This window comes from Calonectris borealis, chromosome 1, assembly GCF_964195595.1.
Source record: "Calonectris borealis chromosome 1, bCalBor7.hap1.2, whole genome shotgun sequence".
Taxonomy (NCBI): domain Eukaryota; kingdom Metazoa; phylum Chordata; class Aves; order Procellariiformes; family Procellariidae; genus Calonectris; species Calonectris borealis.
In genome coordinates, this window is record NC_134312.1 from 117,333,534 (window position 1) to 117,349,843 (window position 16,310).

Consider the following 16,310-nt stretch of genomic DNA (forward strand, 5'->3'; position numbering starts at 1 on the left):
TGCAAACTGGCAGATCAAATAAGATGTACTTTATTTTCATTCCCTATTTCTGTGATAGGGCCACACGTGCTTTTTTCCTTAATAAAGCAAAATACTGTTTTATTAACAGTTCTATGTGTAATTGTGTTTTACGCACTTGCACATTTTATTCAGTGCTTATGTTTTTCTGTGGTTGGTTGTAAGTAGCTTTCAGGCTATGTAGTGGGAGATTTGAAGGGACTTCCTCAAGGCCCTTGAATGTTTTTCAGAGATAGCTAGGAAGTAGACTTTGGAATTTGTGCTGTGTAGAAATGACCCAGTATTTCCAACACTAGAATGAATCGGTGAAGTAAAATAGGCATCAGAACTTCTGGGGTTTGGAGGATTTTGAGTGCTGTAATTTGGACTCCCGCACTTTGTGTTAAATTTGCAATTTCACTTGTCTATTGGGTAGACCAAATTTAGAGAAGTCCGGAGCATCTAAATACAATTTTAGTTATTTTCACAGAACACAAAAATGCACAGTGTGTGTAAAATCTTGTGTTTTCTCTTTGTACTTTGTTTAGTCTGCCAGAAATGAAAATATAAATAAAATATAAATATAATATATTTATAAATACATTTTATGAATTTTATAAATAAAATACAAAATAATATAAACAAAGTCTTATTATTAAAGCAAGAATCTGTAAAAATAATAATTTTTCTTAAAAAAAATTTTTTAGACAAGGCCCAACTACTTGAAATAGCCAAAGCTAATGCAGCTGCCATGTGTGCTAAGTCTGGTGTTCCTTTACCACCAAGCCTGATGCCTTTGTTATCTCAAAAGAAAGACGACAAAGCCAATCAGAAGTCATCAAGAGATACACTAAAGGAGCTCACTGAGGTAAGCGAGAACAACAGTATCAAACCTGAAAATAAGCAAATTGGTTTTTTGTGACTTCTAGGCAAGCTGTCATTCTGTGTGCTTGGTTCGCATGTAAGCTGGCTTGTGGTTTGAGCCCTTATTCTCTACACAGTTTTTTTTAAGTCATGAAAACAGGCTTTTTAATTCCATGGAAATGCATGAAATCCAATTCTTTTGCTTTTTTTAAATTTTGATTCTGTTCTAATTTTGTACAAATTGGTAGTTCTCCTTGCAGTCCTGTTAATAAAACCCAAAGCTTTCACTTCTAGTTTTTGGTTCTGGTGTTGTTAGCTATTTATGTTCTTACTTTTGTTAGTGAATTTCACATTGGTAAATGTTATCTCTGGGTTGAAAATCTAGTGCCCACTTCACATAGTTCTATATATTTTAATATGCACTCTGGAATATTTTAGAGAATTATTGTTGTAATTCTGTCCCGTTGCAGTTCAAGTCTACAAATGTTTTTTTTCTGTTCTGATTGTGGGGAAAAAATTTGCTACGTGTCCTTTTACTGTAGTAGTGTCGCCTTGTTCAATTTGCTAATTTCCCCCTATGTTTTTTTTCCCCAGAAACTAGAGAAAATTTGGAATGGGGGAAAAAAGTGCCGTTTTTTTTTTTTTTTAATTGCGTCATCATTGTGACAGTGCTAAAATACCTGTTTATGGAAATAACATCTGAAATTGAGCAATGTCAAATTGCTGAAAAGTAATCTCTTAGTTCTGTGTGAGCTAGTGGAAGCAGAAGTACTTGTATTTGCACAATCTCAGCATTTTTACCAACACTGTGCAGGCATCTTAAGTGATTCTTCATGTAACCTGACCAAGATCCAGCGTAGCTAGTGCTAATCTGGAAGCCCAAAACCTGCCCCTTCCTTGCCCTTTCCAACTGTGGGAATCTGTTAGATGATGTTCCTGTTCTGTTGAATCAAAATTGGCCACAGAAGCAGTCCAGGCCATCATCATATGGTCGTGTGCCCAGGTGGAGAACCTTTCCAGAGCCTGTTCAGCTTCTTGCAAAGCCAGCTGCGTTGTCTTTCCTCTCTGCAATGTAGCCTGCAAACTGGACAAACTGCTTCCTATTAATTGGGAGCCAACTAGTAACTATAGATAATACACTTTGTTGATTAGCTGTCCAAATAGTGCAGGCTTTTCCTGTTGCCTAAAGAACGTGCTTCAGTCGTCGTTTGGAGGCGTCTTGGCACATAAGAGTGCAGGAGTAATTTTTTATAAGGACTGATGAGAACAGCGCCATCAGTGTGTCTTGATTTTTAATGATGGAGCTGCCTGTTTGCTCCTTATATGCCAACAATCAGGTCATCAAACAGATGTGACTTACAGTGGTATGAACTTGTCCTGGTTTTGGCTAGGATAGAGTTAATTTTCTTCCTACTAGCTGATATAGTGCTGTGTTTTGGATTTAGTATGAGAATAGTGTTGATAACACACTGATATTTTAGTTGTTGCTAAGTAGTGCTTACATAGTCAAGGACTTTTCTCAGCTTCTCATGCCCTGGAGGGGGCACAGCCAAGACAGCTGATCCAAACTGGCCAAAGGGATATTCCATACCATATGACATCATGCTCAGTGTATAAACTGGGGGGAGTTGGCTGGGGTAGGAGGGAACTGCTGCTCGGGAACTGGCTGAGCCATCGGTCGGCGGATGGTGAGCAATTGCATTGCGCATCACTTATTTTGTATATTCTGTTATTTTTTTTTTTTTCCCTTTCCTGTCCTATTAAATGATCTTTATCTCAAAAAAAAAAAAAAAAAAAAAAGGAAAAGAGAAGAAAAATTTGTGGGTTGAGATAAAGGCTGTGTGGTGTTTAGCTGCCTGCTGGGTTAAACCACAACAGAACTTGAACTAGAATCAAATCAGACGATGGCTTCACTTTGCCGATATTATTTCCTCAAATATTATGTCTTCAAATGTCTTGTAAGTCTTGTAAATGTACTTTTCATGAATGGGGACGTAATGGAAGCGTGATACTGGACTATAATGTTCTCAAATGCATTTTGGACTGACTAAGTTATAGTTGCTACTGGTAAACACTCAGTGCAGATAACCATGATCAGTAAAGAGTCTTTCATCATAAAATTCTAGCCTCTCTAGAATGTCTCTTTTTTCTTTCTTTTTTTTTTCTTCCTCAGAGGTTCTCTTCTCCTTTGACTTCCGTACCCCCTTAGCACCTATATGTTTTATATTCAACTTCTGTTAAATATAAAATGGGTGTGTCTTGCTTACCTGGCCAATGTCAAAATATTTCCAGAAGAAATCTGAGATCTTTTGGAGCTGTTGCTTCTGACTAGGTCCCTGCACTATCAGTGGAACTTAGAGTTAGTAACTATTAATTCTTAGGTTTTCCTATGTAGTAGTTTTGTGAGTTATACTGAAGTTTCTATCAGATTGCAATATACTAGTTATGTGGGATGCCAAACAACCAGTGAGTTCCTACTCTGGAATGTTTGCAGCCTTAGACACGCATTCTGTGTGTCTAAGCACTCTGTAGCAAGTTTTACAGTATGCTACTGAAATCTTATGTCTGTGAAATTATTCACTGCATGAGTGCCTAGCAAACCTAGGTAGGTGTTTGATAATGTGTGTAAAATGTCAAAAGTACATATGACATTGCTAAAAGATTTTCTCAGATTATACCTCCTGCTTCAGAAAAGAAAAACACTTTTTTGTAAAACTGTTCTTTTTGTATGTTTTGGTTGAAAGTCCAGGTTTATTCAGAGCTGTCATATCCCCCCCCCTTTTTTTTTTTTAGAAATGCAAGAAGATTGCTCAAAGCACAGATGATGTGATAGTGAACAAACCTCATGTTTCTGATGAAGAGGAGGAAGAACGTCCTTTCTATAATCATCCTTTTAAGCTCAGCGAACCCAAACCTATTTTTTTCAATTTAAGTGTAAGTACTTCTTTAATTTTCAATATTTTAAATTGTGGTTATTTTTAAATAATGCAAGTAATTTTACAGAAATTAAACAGGGATTGATAATCTTGATGAAATTGCACTGGGATGTTGTTAAAAGTACAGTGAGAAACTTACCTGCAGTCTATGAAATTGTGGTAGTTCCCATATGTGGATTGAAACTGTTTGTTTTCATTAATGTCTTTGCAGCTTTTAAAGCTTCAATAAAATAAAAAGGATCCATTTTACTTTATGTTTTCATTGCAAAAATATCCCTATAAATTTACAAACAGCATTGGAATTGGGAAGTGCTTTTGGAACAGCGTTGTTTTTCTTTAAAAGACAAACAAAAACACCCAACAAAATTCTAAAAGGATTTTGAGGTGTTCTAAATAAGATGATGCCATCAGCTTTGTGCAGATTCCAAATCTTGTATGTCTGCTTCTTCAGTAGATCTCAAGTGTTCACTAAAGGAGAAAAAAGTTCTGTTAGTTTTGAGATTAGCCAATAGATAAGTAATGCTGTGTTAAGAGTGAGGATCACTGATGTTGCGTGTTACTAAGAGGGTCTAAATGCCATTAAACCCTCTCCTTGGGGGACTGCTTTTGACTCTCTCAGAGCTTGTGTTGACACTTTCTGGGTATGAGCATGTTGGAAAGAATAAAATGAGAGGATGTTTCTTTAAACGCATCTGGGATTCGTATGCTTTGAAGCATGGATTAGAATTTGTCTAGATTTTTTTTTTTTAATTATTAACAGTTGTATCTTTGGGGGTTTTTTGTGCCCATGGAAGTCTGATCAGATTTTGCAGGGTGTAAAGTAGTATAAAAGTATTAATATGCTAAGTGAAAATACAAATAGCATTTTTATTTTTGTGTACAAATATATATAGCTTGTGGCGTACACAAAATAAGCAGTAATACATATTTATGTAAAATGTAAGGTAGAAATAGATTTATACTTTATATTGTAGCATTAGAAGGTGATACAACGAAGCTCAAGAAACCTTGGGATTCCGTATAGGCTCCAAAGAGGAATGTTGTTCAGTGGTTATGGGCTGCTCTGCCTGTTTTCCACAGTTTTGACCCTTTTATATCATTCTTTCCATTCTTTCTGGATTCTAGTCTTACTACCATTCCTATCCATGTTCCTTTCATAGTAGGAGTTTACCCAATATTGTGAGCTGTCAGGGATCTGTTTCCCTCTTAGAAGAGGAACCTGCCAGAGATTTCTGTGGACTCTTAATATATTAGCAATACTTTCTAAGGAAAACAACCTCATAAACTTATTTTGCTTTGAGATTCATGCTACTATTAAAAAATGATCAAAAACTAGAAAACAAAATGTTGAAAACTGCTTTCTCTATGTATAGTAATGTAGAGCTTTTTATCATCACGTGGATATCACAGCCAATGTTTTTTGCTGTCCAGGATTTTTATTTTGGAGCTTTCCATTACAAAATGCATGTGTGGCAGATTAAGATTGTTCTCGTTATGGTGGGGTAGAGGAAAAGCAGGGAGGTTAATTGTGGGAGTGAGGTTTTTCGTATTTTTGGCTGCTGAAAGTGATTTAAGCGATTTTTAGCTTCTAGCTGTTCATCTTTTATACTGCAATTTGTTGCTCACTTGTGTGGTTTTAGGGCTGTGCTAAAATGATTTGTTATAAAGGCTTTCAGTTTGATGTTAGTAAGAAGGATGACTGTTTTATGAAAACTTAATACCAAGTGTATGCAATAAATCGTTTCTCAAAGACATGTTCTGAGTATTGCGTGTTTTCAAGTTTTAACTTTTTCTCATTTTATTTCTTAAGACCCCCAGCATAAAACCAGCACCACCACCACAACCAAAAAATCAGGTCAGCCTGTCAAAGGAATTTCCTGTTTCATCTGGGTCTCAACATAGGAAAAAAGAAGCAGATAGTGTCTATGGAGAATGGGTTCCAGTTGAAAAAGGCAAAGAAGAAAGCAAGGATGATGTTTTCCCCAAACCATCCATTGAGGTAAGGAAGGGAAGGAAAGCATATCATATAAGAAAACCAAAACCGTTACCTGGTCAGTCTGGTATGAAATTGCAGTCTGTGAAAAAAAAACGCTTACATAGGTAGTATCTAACACTTCAATAAGCTAATTATCTGAACTACTGCAGTCTTCAAATTTGGTCGCCATGCTCACGTGGGCAATGATGAAAGCAACCTGTACCTATACTGTATGCTTCTGTCAGCTAGTGACTTCTTTATCTCAGTAGAATTTAAACTTTTGCTTGAAGATGAAAAGCAAGTTTCTTGTCCAGTTTCTTGCAGAGGTTAATACCCTGGGTTGAGACTTGCGTAATTGTAAATTTAATAATAATTAAAATTGTCCTACCAATCTCAGAGCAATAACATTGCACTGAAATGTAATCCATTAAAAATAAATTTGAAAGTAGTTCTAAAGCTGCCATTTCATCTGGATGTATATACTAATTTTTTAGCTTTACAGTCACATTTTCTTACATAGTTATCTTCCATGTGGCCTTCCAAAGGAAAATCTAATTGTATGTATAATAAACTAAAAAAAAAAGCAAATGTTTTTCCCCTTGAAATGTCTTCAAAAGGATATTTTGTGGGGTTTTTGTAATTAAGTAAATTAAATATTTAAGGCAGGTGTAAATTTTTTCAAGTTGATCTTCACTTCACTCCATCTGAAGACTTGTTCTCATACCTTTCAAAGCAAATAAACAAAAAAGCCTTGGCATCACTTTCTGATGAAACAGTCTTTCCACTTGGTGCATTTTGTTTTTCAAGAAATTGCTACGATTGTACAATTCACTTCCTGAAGCACAGAAGGTATTTTCTTCTGTGTCTTTTACAGCACCAAAAGCACAGTGAATATAACTCATTCAACAGACATTTTCACGCTGTACCTCAGAGTTTGATGGTCAGGCACCCAATTCATTGTTCCCTCAGTGTAGATGGTAACTGCTGTTTGGTCTCTTTGTCATGAACCACTAATAAGACAAACATTCTGAAATGTTTGTGCAGAATGTCATTCCCAGTTACTAGTGTATATGTAAAAAGTCCAGAGCATAGAAACATTGTATACTAATGTTTGGGTGCATTTTTACCAGGTGTTAAAAAGTCTTGTCCTTCAAATGGTTAATGATATGCTCATAGTTCAGGTGAGCTCTGTAGATGTCTGCCTCCAGGTTGCCAACGACGCTAGGCTTCTGTCCTTGACGAATTGGGTTAGCTAAGCACTGATGGTTTGTTTATTGATTATGTAGAAGAGGCCTTAAAAATTGACATTGGAGTAAATATATTAAACATAACTTTCTTTCCTTTTTGTCACGTGTATCTTTATAAATGCTTGTAACAATGTTGTCTGTTTTTATATTTTGTAAATAAATATTTTTATTTGCAATTACCTTAACTTGGTTTGTGTTAAGGGTGTTTTCAAGGGTCATTAGCTGACAGCAGAGCATACCATCCCCTTGGGTTTGGCAATTCTTACTTTTGATACACAGGAATACTCTTGTAGTTGCAGAATCCCGGTATGTTTCTCCAGGGAGTCTGAATGGTAACAGAGTGCTTCTCTGCTTAATTTTTTAAATGCTTGTGAGGACTCTCTGTGGATGAAATGGCTTCCTTTGAGCAAAATAAGCCAGATAAGCTCCCTTGCTGTTGGAGTAGGGTAGTGGGGGAGTGTGCTTGGATCTTCAGGGAGTTTGACGTACAATTTACCTCTGTTCATTGTTGCTGATTTTGAAATCTGATTGTGACAATTCTGATGCAAGTCTATATTGACATTAAAAAATACGTAATTGGTTTTGTTGTTATGTTTTTATTCAAGTTACAGAATTAGTTATGGGAATAAGCAGTCTAAAATGGCCCTGCTAATATATTACAAATTGTTATAATAAAACATTATGCTCTTAATATAGCTGTTTGTGGTAGTAGGAGATGGAGGAAAAAGACTTGAGTAATCTGAAGTATCGGCATGTCTCTAGAAGCCAGAGAAACCTATGACAAAGAAGCTATATTTGAAAGTCTGAAAGTATAGAGTTTGAAGTGTTCTATTTAAGTTTCAAGTATACACAGGTGACTTACGCAGAGAAGCCATCGTGATCTAAAAATGTCTTAAATGCATTTGGTGTACAAAAAATGCCTGCTTTCTATTGTCAGCCTTTTCCTTCTCGCTTCGATATTTGTGATTTCTGTCTGTGGGGAAAATGTTATTAAAAGTCAGGATTGGAAAGGCAGAACTCTTACGGAGAATAGCATGCTGAACTTGAAACTGTTTTACTTGACTAAATAATAACAACTTTTCATACTTCAAGCAGAGATTTTTTTTTTCAAGATCCAAAGCTGCCATCGAGTGTCTTGACATAATACAAAGCCATGATGGTCTCCAAAATGGTGACTGACCATGTGGGGAAAATGTATGGGAATTCTAACTAACCAGGGTATCTACTAATAGGCCCCAGTCCGGTAAAGCACTAAAGTACACATGTATGTTTAAGTATGTGAGTGGTCCCAATGTGGTTTCAGTGGACTACTTGCATGCCTATGTGTATTGCTGGATTGAAGCTTTTGGTGAGTAGAATAACTTTTATTTATCTCCTGAACCAGTTTCACAAACAAAACATTAAAGAATTATTTTAATTATATAAGGGGAAGTTATTAACACAAGGAAGTGTATATTGTAAACAGGGATTCTTTTACATGTGTGACTGACATGCTAGGTGGTTGGTAGAAAATCTTTTAATTCTTCTTGTGCCTTGTTTATGGTCTGTGTTTTTGTCAGCTGGGACAATAAATAAACGCTGAAGTCAGTTTCATAGACACATAGGACTTCTGGGATTTTAAGTCTGTCTTGGTCAGTGCCAGATGTTACAGTAATGATATTCCCAACAGAAATACTTTTTGTCCTAAACAATAAAAAAAAACAAATCCCCCATCTTAAAATAAGAGGTAATAGCCAGAGTACAAAAATAATTACTCTGTTTTATGCAATTTTAGACATTTGTGTCTGTCTCTTACTGTTTTTCAATATTTACTAAATTCTTTACCTGGTTCCTGTGACAGGGATTTTGTGGATTAACTGTATTTTTCTGTTCAGCAGAGTCGATTTTAAATTAGTTTCAGTTTCTTCTACTGGCCCTTTATTCTAGTATAATGTGTGAAAGGCTAAGATTATGAGATAGTGACTAACAAAAGATGTAAGTCTTTTGTAATATAAATTAAAACAAAAAAATTAAACCATTGACTTACTTTATGTCTATATGCCACCTGCTGTTTTGATTATTGAGTTTCTTCTGTGCTTCAAACAGTTCCAGCCCTTTCAGTCTCCTTCACATGCTTATCTCCAAAGAAATTTCAGTTGTCTCTGAGCACTGTTCTTTTTCTCCTTTCAAAATAGAATAATCCATAAAATGCACATCATCTGAAGAACAAGGCACAAGTAATTTTAGAAAAGAGCTGTATACTAACTGTAATTTGTTACATCTTTATATCCCCAAATGTTTTGGTTTTCTCTCTTGATTGCTTTGCACACAGAGTAGAGGTTTTCCTTTGAGCTTCTCCATTTGCTCCATATTTTTACCCAAATGATTCTGATTAGTATGTGTGAGATAGATTCAAATTTATTTTTCTTTAAATTTTATTCTAGTTCAGCAGCACAGATCTAAATAATCCTTTCCAAAACAGTCATTTTTATGAGCTGCCAGTCTGGTTTTACTTTTATGCAAGTGTGTTTTAGGCTGAAGATTAAGATTTAAAACACTAAAGCCAAATTAATGGAATACATGTGATTCTTGCTGTAATTTTTTAATACATATAACCTGAAGTTTTAGTGTGACTTAATAGTAGGGTGCTCACGTGAACAGCTCTGTATGATGGCTTTTTTTTTTTCTTTAAATTCTTAGCTAAATTACATTTAATTCTGTTGGTTACTAAGATTCCACTGAACAATAATATGCTTCTCTATTTAAGTATTATACGCTAGAACTTTTTGTGACCAGAGTAGTTCTCTGAAAAGAATTCTTCTGATATTTTGTATGTACAGGTGATACTAAATTATCAGGGTGTTATACTTTAACTTTAGATACTGTATTTGTTTAGGAAAGCCCATATTGTATATACTTAACAAGCAGTCCCAGGATTTTTTTCACTTTGCCTATTTATATATCAAACCAACTATTCAATGTGTAAAACAACTTTCTAGTATTTGTAGCATTTATTCTACAACAGCTTTTTCCAGATCAAATGGATATTATTGTGGTCCGATGTATTTTTAAAAATAATCTTTTTCTTCCTAGGGCGTAGACATAACTACAGCTATGAATGATCGAGCAGTGGCTCAGAAAAGGCTTAATGAAAACACATTTGATTTAGAGGCCATGTGCATGTTAAATCGTGCACAGGAACAGGTATGTTGCACTTTTTCATCAGCATTTTGATGAACTTAAAGATTAAGTAAATGTTTACCTTTCATACTAGCTGATTTTTCTTATGTATGTAAGAACAGGTTTTTGAAGGCCCAGTTTATGGGTACATGTTTAAAAATTCTGCCTTTATTTTGCACTTCATAACACTGATTCTGAGGATAAGCAAACCATGAACCATGAACTTGCTAGACTTTGAGCTCAGGCTTTAGGGTTAACATAGAAAGATGCTCAGCTTTTTGGAGCGTCTGGTTACAAATGAGTGTTAATGAACAGAGCACTAAACATAACTGAGGAATCATTATGAAAATTACTGAGAAGCAACAGAAAATTGCAAAGGAAAAATGTGCAATTTTTTATTTTGGTCTTACATTTGATTTTTATTTTGTAGATTGACGCCTGGGCTCAATCAAACTCCATACCTGGCCAGTTCACAGGAAGTACTGGAGCACAGATACTGTCCTCAGATGAGCTGACCAACAGTGGTCCCCAAGCATGGATTAGAAAGGTAGAAGTTATGCAGACATACTTGTTTAACTATCACATTTTTAATAGCAGTGGAAGTATCGGAAAATGCAAAAAATGTGCCTTAAAAACCTATGGTAATGCATGTGTCAAATACAACAGGTTGAGTTAAATCATTGTCTTTGATCAATTTAGATACTTGCTGCTGCTGTGTCCATTTTGTTGTGCGTTAAGGTGTTGCTCATGACATAGAGTACTTCAACAAGGTGTGCGTCTGGTATTTGAGTCAGATTGGTTCATATATACTGCTACCTTACACTGAAATGACACTCATGCATATTGGTATGGTTGCAGTGGTAGGTCCATCACTACTTTTACGGGATTGGGACAGATCAGGCAAGGTTTGATCCTGATGTTGTGGAAGTCAGTGATGTTTTGGCATCAACTTCAGTGAACCAAGACCCAAACTGCCATTTTGTTTGACTTGGTTCTATCTGATTGCTACTTTGCCTCTATTTGTATCGCCAGGGTTTTCTGTGAGCCAAAGATTTGGAGTATTAAACCAGGAGTTGCAGTTGGGTTAATAAGTTTAATGTCATCCTACAGTGAAGTAGTTACCTCTTACTGCAGAGTAATACTGGCTTATTTTTGGGGTGTGGTGCGTCATACATACATGCGTTTTATAAGTTTAATAATTCATGCTTCATCTTTGAAAAAGAATACTGAACTGGTTCTCTTTCAAGAAGTAGAACTGAGGAATTCAAGCAATATCCACCTTTCAGGCAAAAAGAATAATGAGTTATGGTGGTCAATCCTGCAAGTAATGTAGTTGAGTATACGCTGTATCTGCTTATCCTTCCAGAACGCAGTGTTAAGACAACCCTCAAAACTGGTAGGTTAGATTTGAGGCTTAGGTAGAATTTTCCATAAAACTTGGTGTAAACTGAACACAAAAGTCTGGAATTACAACATCCTAAAAATAGAAATATTTTTGCTAAGATTCACTAACTTGTTTTTCCACTTTATATAGCCAAGCAATACAGAGAGCCAGGCAACGCAGAGATCGAAGTTACTTGCTAGATGGGAATCTTTTGAGCTCTTCTCAGTGTTGATACAGAGCGTAGACCATAAAGTCTTATTTTAACAATTATTAACTTTTGTAATTGTAATAAAGTGTTGGCTTTGATGACTACAGTAATTGTCCCTGGCAGAGAAACTTAGAAATACAAAACGCTCAGCAGGGATGTATTGGTGAGAAAAGGAGAGCTTTTCCACCACGAGGCTTGTGAAAGAGATCAGCAAGCTAGGATGGTTCTCCCTTTCTGCATACCTTGAGTGGGTTCCCAAGGCAACGGAAAGGGAGCATCTCTGATCATCTCTTTCCCAAACCTCCTCTTCTCACCCCGTTTTCGTTCCTTGAGGTTCTGTGGTGGTCTTCTGTGCCTTACAGTAGCGGAGTGTCCGCTAACAAAAATTAAGTGGAGAAGGCAGGTGTGTTTTCCCTCTGTCTTTTAACTTTGTTCTGTGATCTGCTTTAAAAAAAAAACAACAACAAACAAAACAACAAAAGAAAACAGAACGCTTTATAGGGAGAAAATGAGAGAAGAGTCTGGTCTCTGGCTTGTGGACATGACTGCTGTGAGGAGCAGAAGCACATTGGAACATTTTGTTGACTCTAGAAATAAAAGTGAGCCGCAGAAACACTTCTGTCCTTCCCATAGCTGTAAAAATATAGTGGTTTGCAGTAGTAGGCGTCCTCCCTAGCAAGCGTCATGTGGTTTGTCAGAAAGGAGGCTGCTACTGGAAACAAGAAGAGTTGTTGGGTGAAGATGATGAGGACACAGTCCTCTTTCCTGCTCTGGCATTCCTCAGCTTGACTTCTTTTGCTCTTTCCAGGTTCCATATTCGCACGCACATTGCCATCAAACTCATGAGATGACAAGTAGTTACAGTCATGCGCCCTCTACGATATGCCTTAGGGGCTACACAAGACTCACCCTGTGTTTTTGAGGAATGGTGGGGCCTGTGGAAGCCTTCACAAAACTTAGGTTTGATGAACTTAATGTGGAGTCACATCCTGTGGTTAGAGAATGATTTCACAGAAAAAAGTGAAGTAGGGATAATGGGTTATGAATGCATGTTATCTTTCTCAGTGACATGAATGCAAAACCAACCATGAAATGCAAAGTACAGGTTGTATTTTACTTAGGCACTTGAAGTTGTGTAACTTAGTTCCTGTTAATTATGCAACGTAGCACTGAGAAGTCAGACTTGTACTCCCTTTTTTGTCCTAGGAAAATGCATTTTAACATAAAAAAAAGAAACACTAATATTTTTTAATTTTTCATCTGCTAGTAGGGCTGTGGAGTTTCTTGGGGTATGTTGTGTGTGAAAATTAATGCACGTTTCTGACTGAAGATGTTGTTTACTGAAGGCATTTTGCTTGGGAGATTGCCGTAAGAGGACTTGTGGATGTGCGCTGTTTAGCAGAAACAGACCCCATGTCAGCTAGTTATTTGTGTATCATTAAACAAAGAATTAGAACATGTACAGACATTGTGCTTGACAGAGATAATCACAAAACTAGATAGGTGTAACAAAACAAGAGCGGTGTCAGGAGGGGAGAGAAATTAAAGTACTTGGGGAGCTTGTTTGATAAGCGCTGTCTTCACTTTGCATTTCTTGGATTTCAGCTTTTTATTTTGTACTTTAAAAATTACTCTGGGGAGGTAATATGTACTCAAACCAAAATATGCCTGCAATTTCAATTTTATCTCAATAAAGTTTTGAGGGAATTAGTTACTGAAGTGGTTAACGTGGCATACTTGAACGATCGACATACCAATTAGAAGTATGGTTTATTTTTCTAAATAATGCACTAATTCATGATGTTCATGCATAGGGTTGTGAGCAGTATTCATAAAGGAATAATATGTTGTTAGGTTTCTTGTATCATTAAAACAGATTTATGAACAATATTATCTTTTTCTTTTGAAAAGTGGTTTCTGTTTCAGTTTATCAGCATTGGTGTAATCAGTTCACAAATATGACTGACTTGTTCTGGAGGTTGCTTCTTTTTTTTCTTTCCTTATTTCTTACAAATACACTATGCTGCTGAATAAATGTCAAATCAGAGGAAGTGGTCAAATATTTTTTTCCAGGCAAATTCTGTTAACGTCTATTTACTCAGGCTTTCCCAGACTCACCACTTGTTTCTGGATTTATCAGCTTAATTCTGTAGCATAAACTTGCTCTGCAAAACAAGGTTTTTGCAACGTTTTACATGCATAGGGTAATGCTTGGCATCTGTTTCATTCAGTTGTGCTAAAGCATGACACACACTTTTACTATGGCTATTAGAATGCTCTGCTTTGTGTAGCAACTCTGAAAAGTTAAAGTGTTCCTTCCATTCTTCTACAGTCATAGCGGATGAGTGATGGAGGTAAAACTAAGTCTTGTGATTGTCACTTGCACAAGGACTGCTGACCTTCTAACAAGGCCACTTATCAAAATACTTGTATTCTTATTGCCTTATATGACACAGCGAGCTTTCCTTGGAAATGAAGGCCACATGGCAAGGCAAATTAACTGTATTTTGGTTATATTGGACTGGCTCCCTGTTCAGTCCTCAAAATGTCTTTTTTCCAGCTGTCCTCAGCTTGCTTTCTGCTGATGGTATGCAAAAGCTGGAACAGAAATCCGAAAGCTGATTGTGAGTGTAGTTTTTGTAAGGCATTTGATGGGATTCTTCAGAAAGGTATTCTTCCTCTTGTGTTGGGGAAGGAATGTGGCTGCTGCTAAAAATGTCAGTTTATTTAATGGAAAATTCAGCTACTTTGCAAAAGTTTTGCCAAAGATAGATGCTTGTTCCTGATACTTGACTCAGAGAAATTCTTCGGAGTTAGTCTTAAAGTAATCTTTAAGACAGCCCATTGTGCTATAGCTGAAACTGTTCACCTAGTGCCTTTCTTTGTTGTCTTTTGCTTAATAAATTATTGCTCAAAAGAAATAAACCTTCCTTCTGACAGAACTTATGTTTTAGTGCCGTGTCAGCATTGTGAGAAGGAATGGGTATTTTCTTTTCTGAGAACAGAAATTGATGATGTATTTTAAGATCTCTCAAATAATTATGGCTTTAGTATTTTGGGTGTTGCGGTTGCTGTTTTATAGATTGTTCGGTTCAATACTGTATGCTATCCTTTTCCTAAAAATAGCTGTTGCAGTTAAACAACGACTGTCCAACTTGTATTGTGTTTCAGAAAAAAACCTGTAAAATCATCTTTCAGGTGTGATTTTTTGTGTTTGCTTGTGTAAGCCCTTTAAGTGCTAATTCAGGCATTCGTGTCCCCCAAAATTTGTTGCCCTAACGTAGCTTTAAAAGCGAAAGAGTTTCAATTAAAATTACTAAAAAAACCCTCTTAAGTGATCAGATTTTACCATGTAGCCTTCTTTTTAAAGAAAAAGTGTTGATACAAGACTGTGGCTTATTAGTTGTCTCCATCTGCTGGCAGAATGGAAGTGTGCTTTATTTGGCTGATCTTTCATTGAATTTAGAGATCAAAAGATGAGAAAAATGATACTAAATTTTCATGCAGACTTACTCAAATTGAGATTAGTGAACGAAAAAGAACAATTATTTTGTAAATAATTAGTTAATTCCAACAACAGTAACCAAGTACTTAGAAGCCTGGGGGCTTATTGTATTACTCTTCGATATTTTCCTTACAGGCCAGATCTGCAAGGGTACATAGCTGCTAATTAGTTTTGTGAGGCTCGGCCTTTTATGATTTTTAAAAGAGAAAAGAAATGTATATCTTGCTTCTTGTTTACATTTCTACTATTTTTACATTTTCAAATGCAATTGCAAACACAGTACTAGTTTTTACCCATACTCTATTAAATCATGGGCTGAGTGAAGTTATCTATCATTAAATTATAAAAAAAATAGTTAAAGAGAATATAATTGTACAGGTGACATTAAAGATTTAGATTCAGTTTATTATTTAACACCCCCCCCACACACACACACAAAAAAACCCCAAAACAAAACTGAAATAAGAACTTTTTCCCCTGCTGTAGGCCTTCTTTGCTTCTTCAGTAAACTGAATCAAAATAGGCTTCTCCTGGCTCCTTTTATATTGGTACCAGAATTACGTTGTTTAGCCTTTTAGTGTGATGCACAAGTACAGCTATTCTGTAATGAAACAAAACTTCCATTTCTAATTCCTTGTTGTCTTGATTCTGTTTAAAAGTCAGCATAGTGTAAAAAATTCCTGCTGAAGTTATCAGATAGGGTTCTGAATTCACACATTAGAAGAGGTGTTTTTAATAAGCTGCACTTTGGAATTTAGAACTGTCTTTATTTCCAGTATTTGGAATTTGTTCAGGCTCCGGTAATTCCTATATAGGAACTCGGGGCTTTGATTTTTAACTACGAATAGCAATATTTTGATTCTGATCTCTCCTTTCTACACCACTCCTAACCCCCGAATTAGTACATTTACAGATGTGATGAGAAAGCTGTGTAACATTGAAATGACCTCATCAAGAAATTGCACTCTATCATTTGTGAACTGAATACACACTGGTGATAATGAAACAGATGTTTATATTGAAAATTCTATCATT

General features: G+C 36.0%; 1 protein-coding gene across 11 annotated transcripts in view; it reads left to right on the forward strand.

The window, feature by feature from the left end:
• Nucleotides 1-16,310, forward strand: part of SON (SON DNA and RNA binding protein) — a 41,556-nt gene that overhangs the window by 16,551 nt on the left and 8,695 nt on the right. For 8 of the 11 annotated variants that reach the window (XR_012676956.1, XR_012676957.1, XR_012676958.1 and 5 more), the window contains exons 4-8: nt 705-865; nt 3,655-3,795; nt 5,608-5,796; nt 10,092-10,202; nt 10,609-10,725. Coding sequence is in view for 8 of the 11 variants with exons in the window: in XM_075171867.1 (XP_075027968.1) it covers nt 705-865; nt 3,655-3,795; nt 5,608-5,796; nt 10,092-10,202; nt 10,609-10,725 (719 nt within the window). In the remaining 3 variants the exon portion in view is untranslated. Of the gene's footprint in view, nt 1-704; nt 866-3,654; nt 3,796-5,607; nt 5,797-8,131; nt 9,007-10,091; nt 10,203-10,608; nt 10,726-12,578; nt 16,303-16,310 lie in introns of those variants that run through there. The other 3 variants (XM_075171900.1, XM_075171909.1, XM_075171892.1) reach the window with 3 other exon arrangements.